This window comes from Gadus morhua, chromosome 16, assembly GCF_902167405.1.
Source record: "Gadus morhua chromosome 16, gadMor3.0, whole genome shotgun sequence".
In the NCBI taxonomy this organism is placed as follows: Eukaryota; Metazoa; Chordata; class Actinopteri; order Gadiformes; family Gadidae; genus Gadus; species Gadus morhua.
The window spans coordinates 15547110-15570251 of NC_044063.1; the positions used below are offsets into that span (position 1 = coordinate 15547110).

At 44.1% G+C, this 23142-nt stretch overlaps 1 protein-coding gene across 1 annotated transcript; it reads right to left on the reverse strand.

Moving 5' to 3' along the window:
- Positions 1-14289: 14289 nt before the first annotated feature.
- smtla (somatolactin alpha) lies at positions 14290-18304 on the reverse strand. The gene is made up of 5 exons (XM_030337354.1): positions 17980-18304; positions 17207-17394; positions 15865-15978; positions 15004-15183; positions 14290-14623 (listed from the first exon to the last, which is right to left on the reverse strand). Exons 1-5 carry the CDS (start codon positions 18002-18004, stop codon positions 14423-14425), a joined length of 708 nt encoding a protein of 235 aa, XP_030193214.1. The 5' UTR covers positions 18005-18304; the 3' UTR covers positions 14290-14422.
- Positions 18305-23142: the final 4838 nt, after the last annotated feature.

Here is a 23142-nt window from a genome sequence, read left to right on the forward strand (position 1 = left end):
GGGCACAACAAGTGCGTGTGTATGTGTGTGTGTGTGTGTGTGTGTGTGTGCGTGTGTGTGTTTGTGTGGGAGAGAGACAGTTTGTGTTAGTGTTTTCGTGTGTGTGTGTGTGTGTGTGTGTGTCGGTGTCGGTGTGTGTGTGTGTGTGTGTGTGTGTGTGTAAGAGAGAGACAGTGTGTGTGCACTGCACTGCGCTCTTGCCTTAATTGGTGTGCTACTGGTCACCTTGCAGCACTTCCTGTTCGAGTTGGGTCATTTCCTGTCTCCCCTACTGCCTGCAGTGGGAGGGCAGGGGGGCACGGGGGTCCGGGCCTGACTGCGTCCCAGGGAGCGATAGAATGAGTGAAGAACTAGGCCGCAACTTCCTCACTGTCAATACCATCAGACACATGCACACACCCACACACAAACCCACACACACTCTCCCTCACTCTCCCACCTCTCTCTATCTGCTGCTCTCCTTTACCCTCACTTTGTGACTTCCTTTTCCACAACTTTTTATTTTTCCTTCTCTTTTCCTCCACACTCTCCCCTTTGACTTCACATTCACACGCAGACACACACACTGACACACACAGATGCGCACACACAAACACACACACACACACACACACGCACACAGTGGAAGGAAGTAACTGGAACCTTACCTTACCCGCCTCGACGTCTGTGATATTTTCCCCTCCTTTCTGACGGAGCATCTGTGCGCCGGTTGAAGCAAGAGACACAAAGTCGGGCTTCTGTAGCATCTGCCGACGTGAACCCTGTCAAACGCAGGGATCTTGTCCTTCCAAGCAGCAGCGGCAGCAGCAGCAGCAGCAGATGTGGGTACACCATAATGGTCCTCCGACGTAGTTTTATAACAGGGTAGTTGGCTGCTTGTGCAGTCCCTGGGGGTTCAGAATGAGGACTGACAAGGAGCTCCTGTCGAATGTTTAAGAGACAGTGTGTTTGGATGTGTCTGGTGACGTGGAGGGAGGAATGAGGATTATTTAGTTGTATTCGCATCTGGTTTGCATTTATGAATCGTTATCTGGTAACTAAAACTATAATACATATTTACGTTGTGTTTTTCAACATGAATAGTAGTAGATAATTAGTATACGCCCATGGGGGTCAATTTTTTTTAAATGTGCTGGGGACAGAGACGCATTCAGAAGTGCATTTTCAGAAGTGCTGGGTACAATGAGGATGCACTCTTTTTTCTCTCTTTAGTAAAGGTAATCAAAGGTTCTGAAAGACGGCATACCCATGTAGCTAATTACTTAGGAATATAATGGATACAAAATCTGTCTGGCACGTTTTATGAAGAAAATGTTTCCAAAAAAGCATTGGACATATGACCCACTATCTTCTGCTCCATGTATCTAATGTTGACAATGTGACATGACATGGCTAAGCTACCAACATAAACAAGAGGAGCTAGGAAAGGAAATTAACTGTGTGTTTAAGTACAGAAGGGGCAAACGTGTGGCTACACACTAACACACAGCACTACAAAAGTGGTCAAGATGAAACAGAAAAAAATATTTGTTGCACTGCTGAACGCTGTATCACATCATGAGCTGGATGTTCTCAATTCACACCACGCATTCCATCCAATCTATCAGGCATTCTGACCAAAACTCATGCACTCGCCGCCCACAATTATTCCAGAATTCACGCAAAGCAAGAATGACCAAAAGTCACTTTGTGTCAACAAGAGACTGACTCCACCGATACGCCGAATGTGGACTAAGAAGAAGGAGTGACACATTAAAACATAATTTCCCCCAAGGCATGGTGGGAGGATCACATCAAACATGTCATTTTGGTGTGTCACGCTCCCTGATTCCGTCTCCATACATCTACCCCGATGACGAATCCAAACAACGCTGACGTTTATCTCCGGACACCAAAGAACTCTCCCAAAAAAAACACAGCGTCAGAGAAGAAACCAAAAATTGGATGAACACGCAGGGGTGCACTTCAAAGGGGTCCCAAACGAGCGGTGCGGTGGTAAGCGCCCTGGCCCTGAGGTGTAGGCCTACTCATGAACCACTCCCTCGGCGGGCCGGGGGGGGGGTCCGGGGAGAACCCAGCCACATCGTGTTTGGGACAATTAGGCCGATGCCAGATATTGCAGGCTCTGGCATCGGCAATCGGCTGTCCCCATCAGCCCAGCGAAGGATTATCAGTCATTGCAATTTGGAAAGAACGCTTTGGCGATTAGGGTTCCAGGGAGTGGCCGCAAAGCGAGGCATGGCCCAGCCCTAAACAAGAGAGCTGTGTTTGGGTAGCGCTCACACGAGGTCCCACTGAGAGAGGGGAGATTAGGGTCAGAGAAAGAGAGAGAGGGATGGGGACGTGGGGAGAGTGATGGAAGGAAGGAAGAGAGGGAGGAAGGAAGGATAGGAGAAAGGGAGGAAGGAAGGAAGGAAGGAAGGAAGGAAGGAAGGAAGGAAGGAAGGAAGGAAGGAAGGAAGGGATCAAAGAAGGGAGAAAGGGAGGTATGAAGGAAGGAAGAGAGGAATGAAGGAAGGAAGGGAGGAATGAAGGGAAGAACGCGATGCAGAAGGATGGATAGGAGAAGGAAGGGAAGGTGGTAGGAAGCAAGTAAGGATGGGAGAAGGGAAGGAAAGAAGGGGACAAGAAGGGGTGAAGGTGAAGAACATCAACATAACTTTTATATTTGAAAATCACAGTGGGATGACTTAAAATGCTGCAAACACATGCTAACACAACACAATTACACAATAAAACCATGCACACACTTGTGTTCAGCTTTTTATTTGATACAAACTTGCATTTGCTAAATTCACAATACATTCCACATATTGTATTTTTATTACAATGCTATTTTTATATGATACAAAAAACAAACAAGATTGCAGGGACATTTAGTAAAGTGAGAGAGAGGGAGAGTGGCATAATTTGTCTTGAACTAACTAAGATGTATAGCTCCTTATGACATTTCCCCTTAAATTGGATTAATTAAAGTATAGTTTTGTAACTACGGAAGTGAGAAGGTTAACCAATAACACGATCATGACTGACATCTAGCGGACAAATGGTGCAACTGCATGCCATCTCTGAAGCGTGCAGAGCAGAGTCGTTGCTAATTGAAATCTCCTCTGGATTCGCAAGGTATGTAGGGACAGGCTGTGCTGCATAAGCTCGTTCTGTAGCGTGAAATGTGGTTGAGTTAGGTGCTAAGAGCTCACACTCATAACGTGAAAGTATTTCCTTCTGGCATACATTTACCCAAACACAGTTAATTAAAATTCACCTCTGTTTATCTTACACTGTGTACATTTGTATACCTTGCATTGTTAAGCATGCTCGAATTATATCGAATTTTATCAAAGGATAAAAAGTGAGAATCAATACTAACATCTCGCTCACTTGCCAATGTTTGGATGCTATAGTAGAAAACATAAGAGCGTTTTCATTGCCATTCTGTTAAATAACTTTGACCATGAATGGATTCAAAGCAAGGCTAAAGAAGGAGATGAGTAAAGAGCTGCCATCATCTACACATCAGTGGGTGTAGATGCTCCAATTGTAAAGGTGGATTAACTCCATAGACCTGCCTTTAGCTGAAGGTCTCTTCCAACTGGAATTACACTCATATTTATTTACTCATGTGTACAAATCTGGAGTGTGCTTTTAAGGATAGGTCATTGTACACAATATGTCTCTTCAATTGCTTTGCATTTACTGTATTGAAGTTAGAAGTGATTATTGTATTGTATTGAGTTTGCTTGCTCCAAACTCAACAAATTGGATAGATATTAGAGACTGACGTATGAGAATCCGAGGCATTATGTGGAGAAAACGTGAACTATAAAATAGGAGACCTGTCTAAACCTCTCTTTGTGTTCTTTAATGACATTAACATCATTTATTGGGGGGGGGGGAAAGATAATTATTGTCAAGCAAAAAAGTGTAGGGTCACTTCAACATTGGATATCTGCCATGACAACAATGCCATATCTGTTATTTCATGATGATGGCTTACCTTTAAAAGATCCCCAAAGGATCTTTGGGTTAAGCAGATCAAAGTGGCAGTCGTCCTTTTATAATGCCAGGCCTTAAACTTTAAATATCAGATCACAGTTATGTGACATTGAGGTTGAGGATCGGAGTTTAAATAAAGACTAGGCAGTACTAAAGAAATCTTTTTTTTTTACCGAATGCATACTCAGCGCATCTGTTAAAATACATTTCTTAAAGTTCTCAGACTGGGGAAATTATTTGATTGAATTGAATGGGGCTCATTTCGATCACAGCTGTCTCGCTGTGTTTTCAAAATATTGAGAAATCTGAAAAATTCATAAAGTGTGGCACAGTCTAAACCCTCCAACCAATAGACGGTCCGCGTTTCTGATCTTTGAAACTAAACCCAGGGGCTCAAGCGGCGGTCGGCGCTGACTGGGCCTGATTCAAGTAGAGCCAAGCTTCTTTCGCATCGACTTGTTGTCCCCAAAACCCCAAAGAAAACGGAAACAAAAAAAAAACCCATCCTCAGACCTCAGCTCCGAAGATACGGCGTGTTCTCTGCTTCTGTCTCTTCCTTTCTTCCCTTTCACCGTCTCCCCCCATCTTCCTCTCTCTGCCTTTTCCTCCCCTCGCTCTCTTCCTCTCCCTGAACCATGATAAAACCCACATCACACACACACACACACACACACACACACACACACACACACACACACACACACACACACCTAATCCTATCTTTCCCCACCCACACAAAAAGGCTACAATCAGAAGTTGCTGGGAGTGAGGAGAACAGTGAACTTTTCATTCATTTGACCCAGAAGAAAACGATTTGATATCCAGTTAAGCTCCAGCCGCCAGCCTACGACCAAAACAATAACACAACCAAAGGAGGTGAAAAAAAAACTGTTCAACAAAAGAGAACCTGCATTATCCTCACATAGCCTGCCTGTCCATAGACACAAGTCATGGACATAAGTCCATGACTTACGTCCCAAATAGATGAAGACCAACCTTAGTCAGGCAGGTAAATGCACTTGGCGCATATGATGAGTGACCAATGAGATTGGCCCCCTTCCCTTCAGCCTCCACGTCAAAACCCTGAGCGGGCGAAATAACTCAATATTTATCGCCAAAAATCGCATCGTTCTCGTGAAATAAAAGACAACAACATTTGCCACTGTGTATTTTTCTACTTTTGTGCACATGTGTTTTCAATTACAACCCAGATTTGTTTACTTTTTCAGCACAAGAAACATTTCCACAACTAAACCTACATTTCGTTTTTTCACACAGCACAGTCATTTCGTCGTTAATTCGACTCCATAAAATACACAACATTTACCTTGTAAAAGCCACATATAGACCAATAGAGAAACCCGAAGACACGTGGGCCGGCCAGTGCCAAGCTTGCACCTTTTCATCTAGTCGCTGGCTGTGAAAGCAAAACCAAAGCAGCCGTCCCCCACCCACCCAAAGGAGGATTTGCTTGCGACTGGACCAATGTCACAGCCTGCTGTACACCCGGACCCTTTACCGGCAATCCCCCCCCCCCCCCCCCCCCCCCCCCCTTACCCATCTGAAGCAGCACACCCACTGCGCTATGCGTAGCCAAAAAAATGCTATCCGTTCACAGCACACCTACAGTCTGACGCGGATTTAGAATGTTTCCTTTTCGACTCAACACCCTCCGTCTCTTACGACTGACCCGCCTCTCGTTTCTTATTGTCCTTGCCTTCGGCCCATTCTGTCGCCTCGCCCCTCCGCGGGCCACAGCTAGCCTCTCCCCGTGTCCGGTGTGCCGGCTGTCGGGCGCAGATATGGTGTCTTGGCGGGGCGTGGAAGGCTGACCTCCGCCCTGCCGAGCGGCCAGGATGCAGCCGCGACTCAGGGCTATCCGCTGGAACAATGGGAGAGGAGAGCCACAAGTACTCATCTGGGATGAGTATATGTTGTTTTTTTTTGGGGGGGGGGGGGGGGGGGGGGGGGGGGGTACGTGTGTACACATTTGCACATAAAAATGTCTGCAGGTAGACACACAGACAATACACGCACACACACACGCACACACACTGACATACGGAAACCCACACCAATCCGGACATAGATGTACCAGAACACACATCAACACATTCTCACACACACACACACACACACACACACACACACACACACACACACACACACACACACACACACACACACACACACACACACACACGGTTATATCTTTATATATGGTGCCAGAGGATGTAACTGTCTGTGTTTCCTAATCTTCCGTCTATTGCAGATACCTTGCTCTCCCGGCGCTAGTCTTCACATCGTGTTTGACCTGATCCGCACCGTGCACCACATGGATGGTAACGCGGCCCCAGCGGTGCTTTACGACTACATTAAACAACTGGTCAGCTGGGGAGCGCAAAGGAGGAAGCCACAAATCTGCTGTTATGGACCTCAGTGTGTTAATGTGCTTTTTTAGGAGCTGGTTGAGTCAGTGTTAAGTTTTGTAGTTTGCATTGTATTCCATTGGGTAACCAATCGGACCATTGTTAATGGAAATCGGACGGAAACAACATCACTACACAGGAGGACATTTGCTTCAGGTTTAGTGTGTAGTGTTATTTATTGCGGGGGGGTTTACTCTGCATTGCAAATGAAACACTGGACACTAGAAGCTTGTCTAGTGTGCCTGTAGCTGTTTGAAACTGGAAGAAACAAATTTCTTGGTTGACCTTTTACTGTGCGAGCTAAGCCAACTCTTGAATCACATGGGGCATATTTGCAGCCCTTAGCCCGAGAGGTCAGGAAAAAAAACAAATTATTATTCATTGTCTGTATTTGGGCTAACTCAGGAGGTAGAGCGGGTTGATTTGTAACCGGAAGGTTGCTAGTTTTATCACTGGCTCCGTCCTGGCTGAGTGTTTAGGTGTCCCTGAGCAAGACACTAACTGCTAATGGACCTTAACAGCTTTCGACGAGCTGGCTGTCCACTTGCATGGTTCACTCCGCCGTCAGTTCTTTACCGTGTGTATGAATAGTCGGAAGTGGATTTGGAACAAAACAGTTCAAATGCCCTAGATGTATGATGTAATATGTAGTTGGTGATAATCTTCAGCAGGCATATGTAAAACCACACATAACTCACATTTAAAAAAACTGTCTCTGGGCCAAGAGACTGGACCCAAGAACAGCACAGACCGAGACTAGCGTTGGAACAGTTCAACGGTTTTTCAGGTTACCAGTGCAGGTACGACTAGGATGGGTCAGAGACAAGCAGGGTCGAAGCAAAGGACGCAATCCGGGAAATAGTACTAGAGCCCTTTGCATGCTGCTAAGACAATCTGGCAGAGAATGAGTGGAAGAAGTGGGTTTAAATAAGGTGAGGGAACACAGGTGGAGGTGGTTGCACTGATGAGGTGGGAGTGGCATGCAGGTGATCCAGAAAAGTACTGGCAGGGCTGGCCATGGGATGGAATTCCAGGAGCAGATAATGACAGTACAGAGCTGGCAGTAGGATGGAAAGCCAGGAGCTGATCGTGACACATAGTTAATATCCAAATTATTGAATTGATGGACAATTGAAGGATGTTTTAGATAATATTTTATTTTAGCTAGTGCCTTTCTTAGCCTAAGAGTCTAAGATTTTTATGTAAATAAATTAATGATAAGTCACTCTCTATTGCAGAATGAATTCACACACTGGTGCTTGAGCCTAAGGGCCACTTATGAAAGCTCTTGCATTCATCAGTAGGAGTAGGAAGGTTGAGGGCTGGGTGTCTCTGGCGACAAAGTGTGTTTTTGCAAAACATTTATTTTAGAAAAGAATGACTATGCATAGTTATGTTGAGAGTCAGAAGCAAATTAGCAGGAGAATAAATAATAAAGATAAACTATAAAACGGGCAGATGTTGGGACGGCTACTTTCCTAGAGCTAAGCTGAAGAGGCGGTGCATGGTAATCCATGAGACCAAAGTGAACCGAATTCACCACACCTATCAAAACTCATCTGGAGCCAAGGCCAGAGGTCCAACTATTTACTATCTTCTGTGAGCTACCCTCTCCCCTTTTCTCTCTCAAATCCTTTTACTTCATAGAGAGAAAAAAGAAAAAACAGGATAAATCAAAGCCAGACACACAGGCATAATCCCCAGTGTCTTTCCAAAAAGGAAATTATTATATTTGAAGTTATAAGAGTGCTTCCTGAAGAGAAAGGAAATGCTCCACATTTTCTTTCTTCCTTCTCTTTTTTCTTTCTTTTGTCTTCTGCATCGCCGGTATCCTGATCCAAGAAAAACATTGGCAGACAGACACACATATGCCCCTCTGCTACCCTCCTCCTCCTCCTCCTCCTCCTCCTCCTCCTCCTTCTCCTCCTCCTCCTCCTCAAAACGTGCTTGCTCAGCTCCATGGCAATGCACTGGAACTCATAAGATATCTCCAAGCGATGAAACGAGAAAAAAGAAAAGAGAGAAAGAAAGGAAAGGAGAGGAAATACAATCAGGGCGGGAGTTGTGTGAGAGCTCTGAGAAAGGTTCTTCTGGCCAAAGACATGATGAGAGGAAATTGCGTTGATTCAAGCCCAGCTTCTCTTGGCATCTGTCTGGCCCTTTTCAATTTCTGTTGTGATAACCGAGAACATTTGTTCTACAGGCGTTGGCTCAGATTCAGCCCACCAAAATGTTTTGTTTTGTCTATTTTTTTGTTCTCTTTAACTTTATCCACAATGACTGGGCTGATGGGCCCTGACAGTATCTTGTTTAGAAGGAAAAGGATAAATTTGCCCTGGTTAATGTACAAGTCTACAGTGTCTGACACATAGGTCAGACACACAAGTGAGCTGCTGATGCAGCATTGCATTATAGCAAGTGTCCCTGTGCACTTTAAATCAGATACTAGAAAATATATTTGAAACACTGCATTGTGGGCTAGATGTCAGTTGTAAGGCTGATCGCTTTTAATGGGATATTTAAAATGGTAAATGTACATTTGGAAATATTCATATTGCTTATTTACCAGATTTGCAGCCGGCCTTTACTGTGTATTGGTTAGTTTCTGATGCCCAGGAAGATTACACATTGAAAAGAATATTGACATACCATGTCCTTATTCAATAAAATGCTATAATAATTGATCAGATTCCTGAAAATATAGGATAGGGCTAGGAAAACGGTGTATGTTAAGAACAGTACTGTGGCCAAGACATGTCGGACAAACAGCATATATACGTACCTTTGCAAATACGAAGACACAAGCGCATTACTGGAAAATATAAATGCAAAAGCAGTTATAAGGGAATTGACAACTTTGGTTGCCGGCAGACTATTATTATTATCTCCTCATACGCTATGGAATGTGGATAGCCTGGCTTTGCCCTGTGGAAAAGGAAAGTTATTTCCCGTTTGAAGAGTTTTAATACAGATTACAATGTAGGCCTTCTTGCATGATGCCGATAAGCTTGGCACAAGTGAAGGTAGCGCTTCAAAGATGGCTTATTTTTTAATTAGACTATCCACGTTCTATACCCCTCCGGCAAAAATAGCCAGCCCATTTCATTATCAACATCCGCTGAACCTCACTTGTGTTATGTTGTGTTTGTTTCTTCCATTAATGCGCTTGTGTTTTTTTTAGCGCTTTTTGGATATCGTTAGCCTTATAGCCGTATTTTGACCAATTTGTGTGATATCTAACCTAACTCTACTCTCCTAACGCTGCTGATTCACTGTTCCGCATTGGCTATATCCTAAGCAAATCAGAGGGCTTTAAACATTCCATAATCACTATTCATCTATATAACTTGGGCATTTTTCATTGTAATTACAAGATGAACCTTAAGATATGACTTAGGCAATTTTGCTATGAGGCTAGCGATATGCATATTTTACTTATTTTTCAAGTCTTGGCCACCGCAGAACGGCCTCATGTTGCTCCTTTGAAACTGTAACAGTTACTAGCCCCCGTCCCCTGTCCCTCCATCGCTCCATCCCATACTCCCCACTGCACAGGGAGCCTGCTTACGGGAGGCCACAGATCCACGGCATCGTGGTGCCCAGGCGGGGGCCCCTTAATAGGGGGAGATTGATGGTTGCCCCGCCTCTGCTGGCTCCACCGTCCAATCACTGCGCATCAACACAGCTCTCTGCCCCCCAACCGCCTAATTTCCTTGAGGCGTCAGAATCGTGCCGTTCGCAGCACTTGATTGCAGCAAAACTAGGGGACCCCCCCCCCACACACACACACACTCCCCAACATTCTCACTGCAGCACCCCTGCAGGGCGCTTGTGTTTCTCCAAGACAAGCCTCGTCAAATACATGTGTCTTTATACATTCAGACATTCCTCTTGCGGCTGACCGCAACGAGGGCAGAGATGCCACTGAGAAAACGACACTGCGGCTGTTGGCTCCGTCACTCTGTATATCTTGTTGTGGCTGCTGTACGTGCGCTAAGAGCAGACAGGGAGCTTTCCCCGCCGATGAGACGTGAATGGTAAAAAGGCTCCGGTCTCATGCCAACCTAGACTGACAGAACGAGCCGCAGCCATGCACACATCGACACGGACACGCACGTGCTGTGAACAAACAACAGACAAGCCATGGAAGAACAGGAAAGTAGGCCAGGCGCGCAGACACACATGATGGCTGCGACGACCACACACACACACACACACACGCACACGCACACACACACACACACACACACACACACACACACACACACACACACACACACACACACACACACACACACAGACATATAGACATGCACACACAGACACAAAAACACACACATAAACACACACAAACACACACAAACACAAACACACACACACAATCACAGAGGCAGAAAAGCTGTCAGCTGACGGCTTTGGGTGCTGTGGAAGTGAAAGGTCGTGCACGGCGGATCGGGATGGGTGAAGGGGATGTATTTTGAATCCTTCTGTCACTCTCGCCCTCACTCGGAGCAGGGATCCCGCCGGACAGCATGACTGTGAGCAGAAATGACTTTGTTGCAAAAAGTGAAGGAAAAAATAAAAAGTGCGGCAGCAAGGCTTGTCAGAGTTTGAAAGGGCGACTGCGTTGTAGGACCACCCGCTCTCCCCATCGGCCCCGCTTCCTCTGTCTCGCCATCCCGGCCCACACACACACACACAAACACACCTACACACACACACGCATAAACACACACACAAACAATGCATAAACACACACACACACACACACACACACACACACACACACACACACACACACACACACACACACACACACACACACACACACACACACACACACACACACACACACAAAGACACACTGACCATCATCTAAATGTGTCATATAAGAAGCATAAAAAGAGAGAAGGAAAAAACAACTGGTGAAGAACTGCCTCCTTGCTACAACTTTTGATGCGGGGGTGGATCATACGGGTGTTGGATAGACTGTTGTTTGGACCTTTGCAAGCTGTCGTTTGAGTCACAACTGAAAGGGAAAGCAACAGTTTGTTATCCAGCAGAGCTCGGGTAGGCAGGAAAAAATAGCCAGCCTCAAGGACTTCATACTTTGGTGTCTGGGCTTTTATTTGTAGCCAGCACCGCTCTCTGCTCTAGCGCTCCATGCTATATTACTTGCCCTGCAGCGTGCCGTTTCCTCTCTTTAGCCAACCCCACTTCCCGCTGAGACACAGCACTCGCACTAGCAGCTCACTTTGACATTCTTATTTTCACCCCTTTGCTGTATCTTCCTTGTTGTTTCCTACTTTCTTTCTTTTTCCTTCGCTATCTTCCTTTCTTTGCCGATGTTTCCTTCTTCCCTCTCCCTTTGTATTGATTGATCCATTGTGTTGTTTTAAATGCATTTCAGTGAAAATTGCAATCAGCGCAATGGCTGTCCTATATATATCCCTTTGCCTTCTTTTTATAAATCAATTTTCTGGAAATTTGTATTTTCTTTGTCTCTTTCCTCTCGCTTCGCCACTTCCTTTGTCCACCCACCCATTCTGCTCCACTTTATGCATCCTGGCTGGCTCTGTTCCCTCGGGTTAGAGGAGTCAAACTGTGATATCAGCCAAAGACCCTTCCTGCACCTCAGATCCCTCTTTTCGTCTCTCTCTCTCTCTCTCTCTCTCTCTCTCTCTCTCTCTCTCTCTCTCTCTCTCGCTCTCTCTCTCTCTCTCTCTCTCTCTCTCTCTCTCTGTCTCTCTCTCTCTCTGTCTCTCTCTCTTTCATTGTTTCTACGCCTCTCTATCTGTCATTCTCTTTCTATTTCATCATATTAAATATAGATTGTGGGTCTAATATGGGGTTTAACCTGGTCCAACTTGGATATTGCCAGAACAACAGTGGGTTAGGACAGGGATGTGTGGGGGGGCAATCCACTGTATCTTCTTCTCTCTGTGCACCCCACACTGAAATGATAAGGACAACTGGAAGCCTGACTCCGAGCCCCTCCACCTCCACCTCCACCACCACTTAATGTCCTCACCATCCACACACGCACACACACATGCACATGCACAACTCAACCCACAAAGGACACTTGAATCACTGTGGCGACCAGGTGCAATGTCAGCGGGAAGGGGGATGGGGGAAAAATAAATAGAGTCAATGCCATAGCTGATTTTAATGCATCTATTGCTTCCATGTGGTCTGGTGTGTGATGTCAACGGGAATGACCAATTGGCTATGGCCTCCATCATTCATGCTGCATATGCCCTGTCATGGTATGCTAAACTGTGCTAGGCTAGGCTGAGCTACGATGCGTTTGTGGGGTATGGCTGTGACACCTGTGTCAATGTTTGACATAGTAATGTCTGTAGCATACCAAGCTAGCATCCCAAAGTGCTCTTCTGCCCCCTTGTGTTGTGGCAGGAGAAAACGTCCTTGGGGTCCCGATGAAGGACGTTTGAGAGGTAATTAATTAGCCATCACATTTCAAACAGTCATCTGTGGATTAATTGTACAACACAGGACGAATAACGCAAGGAGGAACCGGACACGATGATCTGGTTTACTTACTCACTGTAGCATAACCTGAGCATCTATCAGCCGTAATACATTCATAACATGCTTTTATAGACCGCATCCAACGTCCTTTTACAAGGATGGAAAAACAAATCACACCTGAAAATAGTAGAATGACATTTGGAGGCTCAGAAGCTAAGAAGCATCTTTACTTTAATTTGAATGCATAATGCTTAATTTAAGCAGTTAAATTGAGCTATTAGCACTGATTTCTCAATGGCATTTCTGATAAGGCCTTTGAAATACACTTCTTTAAATGTCATTTTATTCTATCAAATAATTTATTTTAATAAAACCCCCCCAGAGATAATGAATCTCGCAATCTCTCCTCTCGCTTCAAACTGTCACTCTTAAAAGAAAATACATGAGTTAAAAATTAAATATGTATAAAGTTCTGAAGTCTGAACATGATAATTACTGTTTAAAGAGTCAGCTGTGTAGTGCTGATCTGACAGACACACAGTTTAATACTGTGATCCATCCATCCATAAGAGGAGTTCCTCCAGCATGTTCTGGGAGTCTGTCCTCCCACCCCAACCTCATCAGCCTGTCCTTGTCCGCGTGGAGGAGCAGGGGGTACATGTGTTTTTTACCCCCCGGGATTCTGCAGGCTCGCGCCTGCAGAATCCCTCTGTCTCCCATCCGTTCATCTAGGTGAAGACAGGAAGGGTTGTGTGCTAGCGTGGTGTGGAATATGGGTAAGTTATGACGCCTCTTTTAATCATTTTATATTTTTACATGCATATGAATACCAAAGGAAAAAGTTCCAGATAAGCAGATTCATATTCTTAATAATACTGGCGTACTATGAATGTATTAATAGTATGCTAGCAATAGATTAATGGATTACACTGGAACGGATTCCAAAACGTATCTAACTATGTTACGCTTCTTTCTTCCCCCCAATGTGTTCCTCTCTCTCTCTCTCTCTCTCTCTCTCTCTCTCTCTCTCTCTCTCCCCATCTCTCTCCTCCCCTCTGCCTCTCTTCTTCTCTCTACCTATCTTCCTCTCTCTCTCTCTCTCTCTCTCTCTCTCTCTCTCTCTCTCTCTCTCTCTCTCTCTCTCTCTCTCTCTCCCTTTATTTCTCTTTGTAGAAGGCAACTGCTCTCAGTTTGACTCCACTCTCCCATGCAGAGTTTTCATTTAACTAATGCAGAGGTGAAACCAGCTCCCCTTTTACAGTGTATTTTAAGGAATGCTCTGGGGGTCTTGGAAAATAATCAAAACACTCTGAGAGCCCAGTGAGCAATACAAACCCTGGGTTGGAACAAAGGAATTGAAAAATCAATGGGAGAATATGCAGATTCTTTATTTGCTTTACTCCACAACATGCAAATAAACCGTTGGGAGTGCTCTATGAAATGCTTTACCCGGAGCAGAATAGTAGAATAATAAATTTTATAAACATAGTATGGTGAGGGATCATCTAGTACAAGGCACAGTTATATTTGTCAATTTGCCGACACTTGAGGAGTTTGAGTATGGTCTCTATTTTGTGGGCGTCCTTCTTGAAGCAGCAGAGAACGTTGTAGTCCCTCAAAATGGACTCCAGCACCTCTGGCTGAACGTCCAGCTGGACTGCGCTGTATTCGTTGTAGGACGAGTTCAGTATCGCCCCGTCCAACATCTGCCCGAGGACACACGATGAAACGATGAAACGATGTTAGCACCAAGGGAAAGATAGCGGAAAGACATTTGAATCCCTTGTTAGGAACGGGATTATAGAGTGAGTTTATATCAAATCAGATCCCAGTTGTTTGCCTGATATGCGGGGGGGGGGGATCGAGGACTTGCAAGCTATTATTTCCCTTTTGCGATTCTATTAATTTTGTGGTTTGCAAAGGTTTGAAAGATCCCATAAAGGTCCTGTAAAAGGCCACAAGCAAATGACTAACTAGCACCAATCCCTGATGGTTGATTGGGTTCAAACGCTTGAAGCACACGCATTTTACGACCTGAACATTAGTTATTATTTCTTGCTTGAAAATTATTTAAAGCCACACCCACCTTCCTGATGAGCACCACCACCCCTTGCTCCAGGCTAATCAGCTTTTCCGACATCCACTTGGTCTTATTGAGCAGCACGTCGGGCACGTCATCGTAGCGATCCAGCGTGGTCTGCAGGTAGACCAGCGGCTCGATCCACGACTGCACCAGCATCAGCACCGAGTGCAGCAACCAAGTGTCCTGTGGAAGCGTAGAGAGCCTGTCAAGGGTGTAACCCGTCTCGTGTCCCTGCGATACGTTGGTGGTGGTGGTTCTCGTGGTGGTTTTCAGTGGCCACGGTGAGGGTGAGGAAATGTCTCTGCTGCAGGGTTGAGAAAGTGTTCCATGGTGCGCTGAGCTCTGATCTTAGAGCCTGGGAGCAGTTTTAATGTCAAAAGTGTTCAATCAGCGCTTTCTAGAGGGACATCTCTTTGCATTGTAAGTTGACATTTGCCACATCAACTGATCAAGTGATGAAAGTTATAGATTTCCCCCCTCTCAAGTCAGATAATCCTGCCTTGGCCTTTAGATAAGTGTTTTCTTTCCAACCCGCTGATCATGGTGAACTTTAGATGGTGTGTGCTTGTTTAAAAATTGCCAAATGTGCAATCAAACATGAAGGATGAGAAAAGCATGTGTGCACAGGTGTGCTAGGCTAGAGACAAAAGTGCCCACACACATACATACACGGACACACATTATACAGAGAGAGAGAGAGAGAGAGAGAGAGAGAGAGAGAGAGAGAGAGAGAGAGAGAGAGAGAGAGAGAGAGGGAGAGGGAGAGGGAGAGAGAGAGAGAGAGAGAGAGAGAGAGAGAGAGAGAGAGAGAGCTGATAAACTAAATACAAACAGGCACAAGACGTTTAACTCCCGCCTACTCACAGAGATCTGCTGGAGTTCATTCTTGGAGGTGGGGATGGGGAAGTCTTTGGTGATGCAGGTGTTGCCAGCCTGGTTCCTCTGCAGACGCACGGGGAACGGCACAAACATATCCTCCTGCAACACACACACACACACACACACACACACACACACAAACACACACACACACACACACGCACACACACACACACACACACACACACACACACACACACACACACACACACACACACACACACACACACACACACACACACACTCACACACACTCACAAACACACACACACACACACAAGCATAAGTCAGAAAAACAAACACAAAGCACAACTCAATACAGATAGGAGAGCTTTAGGCAGATTATGAGTAGGAAGCTATTTACAATTTGGCCATATAGGAGCTAAGGTGTGTTTGCACAATGCATTCTTCACAGCAGAGGCGTGTGGTTTGTTCTGAGTCTGTGGACTTCACACAGTGCTGTTCCTGTTCCTGTAACAGCCCCCCATCCCTGCACAAAATGGTTTTATCTGACAAAACATTTTAGATGTCCAAACTACAACTTACTCTCCGGGCTTCCGAGACCTTGGCTCAAAGTGCTGCAGAATATCATTATTAGCTCTTGGATCAGCCCATGTCCCCTTAACAGTGTATCCTTGGCTAATAAAACCAGGATGGCCATACCAAAAATGCCCTGTCGGGATCAGGTACAGCTGGGGACTGGTGTCTGTCAGTGAGGTTAGTGTTAGGGGTAAGAAACGGTTTGGGGGCAGGGTCAGGGTTAGGGTCAGGATTAGGGGTTAAGGGTTGGGTTAGGGTTAAAGTAGCTCTGGCACAACACTTGGTGTGCGGAAGTATGTTTAATGTTGATTTTTTAATTCACAGATTCAGATTCATGCACACAGCAAACCCTTTTTATCATGACATTGATTGCAACAATAAGACACAGAAAATAGAATGAATAAACAAAAGCTATAGCCTGTAGATGGTTAAGATCTTTAGCACATCTTGTATTCATTCAGAATGTCTTCATTTGGCCACTATCAACACACACAATTTGTTGTTCTACTGGTGTCTCTGCGACTGCACTAGACACTTTACTAGACAGTTATGTCTTTGCAGATTTGACAGTCACAATAAAAGAGACCCTTTTTTTCCCCAGACATCCAAGCAACCGCTTCTGCTCTATATATATCTACACACCCTCACAGGGATTTAACCTTTTGGATGGAGCAGGTCAGGGAAGTGTTTAAATGCATTCATCCAGTTTTATCGGAGCACAGTGAGAGAAAAAAAGAAAAAGGGAGTAAAAAGAGGTTGTGGAGGCGTAAAAATAGGCATTACTCACAAACATGGAGCAGGACTCCTCGGAGACTCTGTAGATGAGCTCTGTGTGCTGGATGACCCGGTCGAGTAGCTTCTCCTGGGAAATGGTGGGGCACTGGGAGCTGCCGGCCTGCTCCTCCCTGCAGTCCACTGGGGAGCTGTGTGTGGGCGGACAGGGCCAGAGCACCGCAGCCCAGCACACCTGCAGTACTACAGGGAGACAGACGAGGCGGGTGGATGGTGAGAATGCACGGACACATACTCACACACGCACGCACGCACGCACGCACGCACACACGCACGCATGCGCACGCCATGCACAAACACACACACGCACACACAAACCCACACACGTGGACATGTGGACGTATGCACACAAACAGACACGTTAACAAATACTGTGCCTACACAAACAAGCACAGGCGCACGCAAGCATAGGCACGCACAAGCACAAACACACACGCGCGCACGCACGCATGTGTGCACACCTACACACACATGCGCACATCTTCGCATGTAACCAAACACAATCATACACAGGAGTACAATAGACAGACAAACAGGCATATATATATATATATATATATATATATATATATATATATATATATATATATATATATAATCTCACACACACACCCCACTTCCATGAGACAGGGAACCATTAATACAAACAACAAGTACTAAATACTGATAAGTACATAGATGTATGAAGACAATAAGAGAGGAAAATATGAAGAAGAAAACGTTTTTTGTTTGTTTTCATTTAGCATGGTTACAGGGCTGACAACTCACCTACTACTGCTGCTAATGTGTGCATTGTGTCAGTATAGCTATAGGATAGGTGTGTGTGCTGAGGGTCTGTGTCGGATAAGTCTATGTATAGAATGGTCTGAGCAGATCAGATGTTGTAAGAAAGGTCGGTGTAGGGAAGTCCTGGCTAGGTTAGTTTTGTGGGATAGGTCTGTGTATAGTAAAGTATAAAGCAGGATCGTTTGGTGTATTATAGGCCTATTTATCGATAAGTATGTGTATGATGGGTGGTGGAGGAAAGTTACGGGTGAAGATAGGTGTGTTTAGGATTGTCCTGTGTATGGATATGGCATGTAGGAGAGGGTGGTGTAGGATAGGTTTTGGCAATGTCTGGGGGTTCATCATTTATAGAGCTTGACCGACACATGAATGAGTGAAAAGCTTATGAGAGGTGTGCGTAGGCAGTCGTAAACAGACACTGCTTGTAAGTTATTGTACTCCAGCACAGCCTTGTCTGTATTCATTATGCGAAGGTGAGTACTCTCAAGTACTCAGGCCCAAAGGTCTTCAGACTTAAGGGGCATGCATAATGATTTATGGTCACCTGGGTTGGCACCTGTCAGGACAAGGTGACACGACCCAAATATCATCAAAAACTAAACTCAAGTGCAAGTAATCGAGAAAGAAAAGGTAATTTACTCAAGTATTCATAATCATTGACCCTCACAAGTCCAAAATCTTGCACACGTTGAGTTGGTATTTCTGAGCACATTTTTTCTAAATGCGTTAGATTCATACATATTATTCACTATTCCAGAAATGTCCTGACGCTGCTTCTTGGTCCTGGTGTATCTACTAATCAATTTATTTAGTTTAAATATGCAGACAAATGCCAAGATGTGAACTACAATCTTAAAAAATACATAGAAACTTTGTAATGGAACAAATTATTGAATTTCAATCATTTATAAGAAGATAAGAACATCATTAGCATAGTATATTTTCAATCATTGAAAATATACCATGCTAATGATGTTCTTATCTTATATGGATTAATTTTATAACAATATGAATTCAATATCATTATAAGGATATGTTGCATGTATTCGAGGTCTGAACCTTGACGTCTGCAGTGGAGGAAGATTTTTAACCCTTTCCAGCTACTTCATTATGTGTATCTTTCACTAGTATAAAAAAAAAAAAGAAAAATAGGAATAGAATTGGGACTTAATTAATTTCAGAAGGGAAATGGAGGAACACATCAGCAACAAAAATAAATATGGTAAAGATATGAATTTATAGCTTACAAAGAAGCAAGGAAATAAACACAGTATCCAACCACAGAACTGTTGAATCGCTTGGTGGAAGGAAAAATCCCTCTAATTGCAGTATGCAAGCCTTAATGGCCACTCAATGACCCAGGGTCTGTATTTAGGTGTTCACTATGAGGACTTGTTAACTGGAGTTGTGTTTTCTGTTGATTTCTGTATTTTGGGGGACATTATCAGAGTATAATGTTGCGCTTTTTACATCAGAAGCCCATACGACCTGTGAACTTCTTGTATGCCTCTTAAAATATATAAATCGTATGAGTCTTATGATCTTTAAGCAAACCCTTGAAACGTTCTTGATGTCAACACTGTGGCAGACAGAGATGTTTAATAGGACACTCCTCTAGAAAAAGACTTCCTCAAAGGCCACAGTTGACAAAAGGCTGCTGGCAGCGATGGGTGTTGTGTTTCCGAGAAGGACGTCAGTGAGGTGTGTATTATTCACACAGCAGTCCCCGAGACACCTGGAGCCCCATTATCTGTCACCTAACAAGAGGCGGGCTGTTTCATATTAAAACACCGTCCCCTGACTCATTTTCCCATCTTGCATGCATTCTATTTATTTCAATTGTATACGTTCCTGTAATTTGCTACAATGTGGAACCATTTGTGTGAAATAACTTCCTGTGAAGCGGGGGAATTGGGCACAATGTTTGACTTCCTCATTTGAGCGTATATATATGTGTTTCTGTATTCATTTCAATTGGGAATATATAAAAAAACAGCCCCTGTAGTTTTTCATTTCGTTTCAGGTCAGCATACAACTGCATTTCACACATTGATAAAAAATAGAAAATAGTGTTTCTTTATTCCTTGAAGTCTCTTTCTGATTACAAATGCTGCTTTGGCATCCAAGGTGAAAATTGCTTTTGCAGTTCCTCCATACAAATATAAATGCATGAAAAAAAGGGTAATTTCATCTTTATTGGTGTGCAAAATAAGCCCAGGTTCGATATCAGTCCGGCCCTAAATAGAGAAATAATGTACAATTCACAAAGATCAGGTCGGCAAGGAATTATTATTTTGATGTATAAAAAAGTGCAAATCGAAAATGACATTGGGTAGACCTTCTATTGAATTACATTGAAATACAAATTCATTTCTGTTCAGATCTGTTCCCATGGTGTTATGACATTTTTTCCATTCTAGACAAATGCTTATTTTTTTCCACTATACAACCAATATCACGAATATTAGTACTAGTATTAAATCAGGATTTTAAAGCTTTGTTATTATACCAGCTGCCATGACATGGGTTCTACTAATTAACGTGTAATGCATCAAAAGTTCTTAGCACAACCCCCAGCAGTTTGTCTATTGCACACGTGCGCCTTGATTCTTCTTCTTCTGCTTGTTCTGAATCATGTCCTGTCGCTTCGTCCATCCCCTTTTTGATTGACAAGGCTCAGTGCATATGAACAGCTGTGGCAGGAGGAAAGTAACACACTCAACCCCAACATGAAACATACTGGAGGCTCCGTGCTGCCAGCTGCTGCTGGTAAAAAAGCAAATAATCTCTTCCTTACGTGACAAGGATCCATCCAGAATAGGCCATTATTTAACAGGCTGTGTGTGTGTGAGGAGGACTGAAGGAAGGGTAATGCTGTTGATTTGACCCATTTTGAGCATGGTATCTTGATTTAAATGCTCTTCGAGTGAGAAAACAGGGTTTATAATGTTTACTTTTTATGTAGGCGTTTGAATATGCCTTTTTCTGATAACAGGGCCATTCCCCCACTTGCATGTTTTGTTGTTATTTTTTCGTCCCCCTGCTATCCCTCCTGTCTATTTTGTATGCCCTGTGTAATCACATTGGCATACTTGTGTATTCACTCTAGAGGATGCTGTTTTAGCCTGAATGCTGGTGAGGCAAGCTGCCAATCAGCTGTGTTGAGTCCAGAAATACATGGAAGCGATTGGGTCCCCTCTCAAATACACAGCAAAGTGTTAGCGCTAGGCAAGCCAGAGAAAAAGTAGAACAAGTTTAAAAACATGCTGTCAATTGTTTTAAATGTATTCCTCACAACCTTCAGCTTTGTAGCAAATCACGTCTGCTATATATGGCTGAGCAGGCAGGAGCATTAATGATGTCCCCATCGTGGTTATTTCATTTCACTGAATACTTGTAATCATGTGACAAATAAAACTTGAGATTTGACAATTGTATCGGCGAATAAACTCAGAAGAACTCAGAAGCAGGAAGCATGTGGCGAATTGCGATGGACTAACATTTGGAATGCAGCCCAAGAGAGGCAGAGGAGATAAGCATCTGCCCAACTTCATGGCATTCAGCCCAGGTGCAAACACTTTGCAATCAAGCAGCACCTGCTGGAGAAGGAAGGCGGTCATAGATCAGGGAAGCAGGACAACCAACGGCACAAACAATAACATTGTGCCAGTGTTACGTTCCCGTCGATGGGGGTTGGCTGCGGTTGGAGGAAGTTCCTTTTGGTTTGCATTAATGTTGAATCAGTTTTGGCCGACCTTCTATAGTTGTGTGTTGGTGTTTGTTGGGGAAGAATGAAAGCACCTTAAGTCTGTACACTGAGAATGTGTAACAATATCGATTGATTGATCCCTTCTTGAGGTGCATTTGATGCAACAAAATGCTGAACTTAGTACAGTGTGAACATATTCTCAAAACAAAAGAGAAAATGTTCTTCCGCATTACAACAGACCGATTCCAACTTCAGTTTAGCCGGAGGGTGAACAACAGCCCCGCCCACTCCAAGCTGAGAGAGGAAGAGTGTGGGAAGACGGATTCTTCCCTACTACCCGCTGACATACACACCTGTACACAATCTGGATAATTAGGCCTGGAAGCTTTATATACCCGTACCAAACTCAAGGCCGGTAGAGTGGAGGTGTTTGCAAGGAAGTTTGGCACACTTGTGTCTCCAGCTGTGGGGTATGATCGTATGGGAGAAGCTGAGAGAAGATGAACCCGCATTGAATTAGCCTTTGCTTTTTGGATTCTGGCTTTTGTGCGATTTCAAGGAAATGGATAGCCAGTCCATTTCCTTGAAATCGCACAAAACCCAGAGGTGGTCAACGTGCCGAACAGACTCCACAAATTCTTCTAGGACAGTGGTTCACCCTGTTTGCCACCGGGAATGGAAGTATCACCAAGAATATACAGTATCTTGCATCATTACTCGCCTACATTCCTTGCACACAGTTAAAATAAATCTAACTAAAGTTGGGTTTTCTAGGTCTTCCAGGACTAGATATCACCATCCATCAAACACATTTAGTGGTGTTTATGTTTGTTTATAGATCTAAATAGCGCAGCATACAGTTTCCAACTTCTGTGATTAAGTGTTTGTTTGGCAAAAGTCTTGATGTTGACGTGCTGGGTATAGCTTAGATTAAAAAAAGTTGAAAATGTCATCAATGTTTTAATGAGTACTTCAAACACCCACAAACTGGCTTGCAGCTGTATTGCTTCAGTTTGTGTGGTTCGAAAAATGTTGACCATTATCATTTTATATGAACAAAATGAAACGAAAACATTTGCTAAATTGGCCTCCAGACTTCAAATGGGAAGATATTTGTTTATGAGAGGGATAGAATGGGGAAAACCGCCCAAAAGAGTTCCTTTAATGAGAGCTATGTGATACAAAGGGTGTTGAAGTGTAGTGCCCTCCGTCCTCAGGCAATGTGGAAAATCTTGCATTTGGATGGTTCTACGTCGGTTAATGACTATTGTATAATGCAGTAATGCAGTCAAATAGTGTGCATAATTGTGTGCATTTCCTGACTATGAATATGTGTGTGTGTGTGTGTGTGCATTTGGTTTCGACCTCCCTCATCAAAAGTGGAAAAATAATCAGAAAATTAATTTAACACATTACAAGCTCCAGAAGAAAATGCC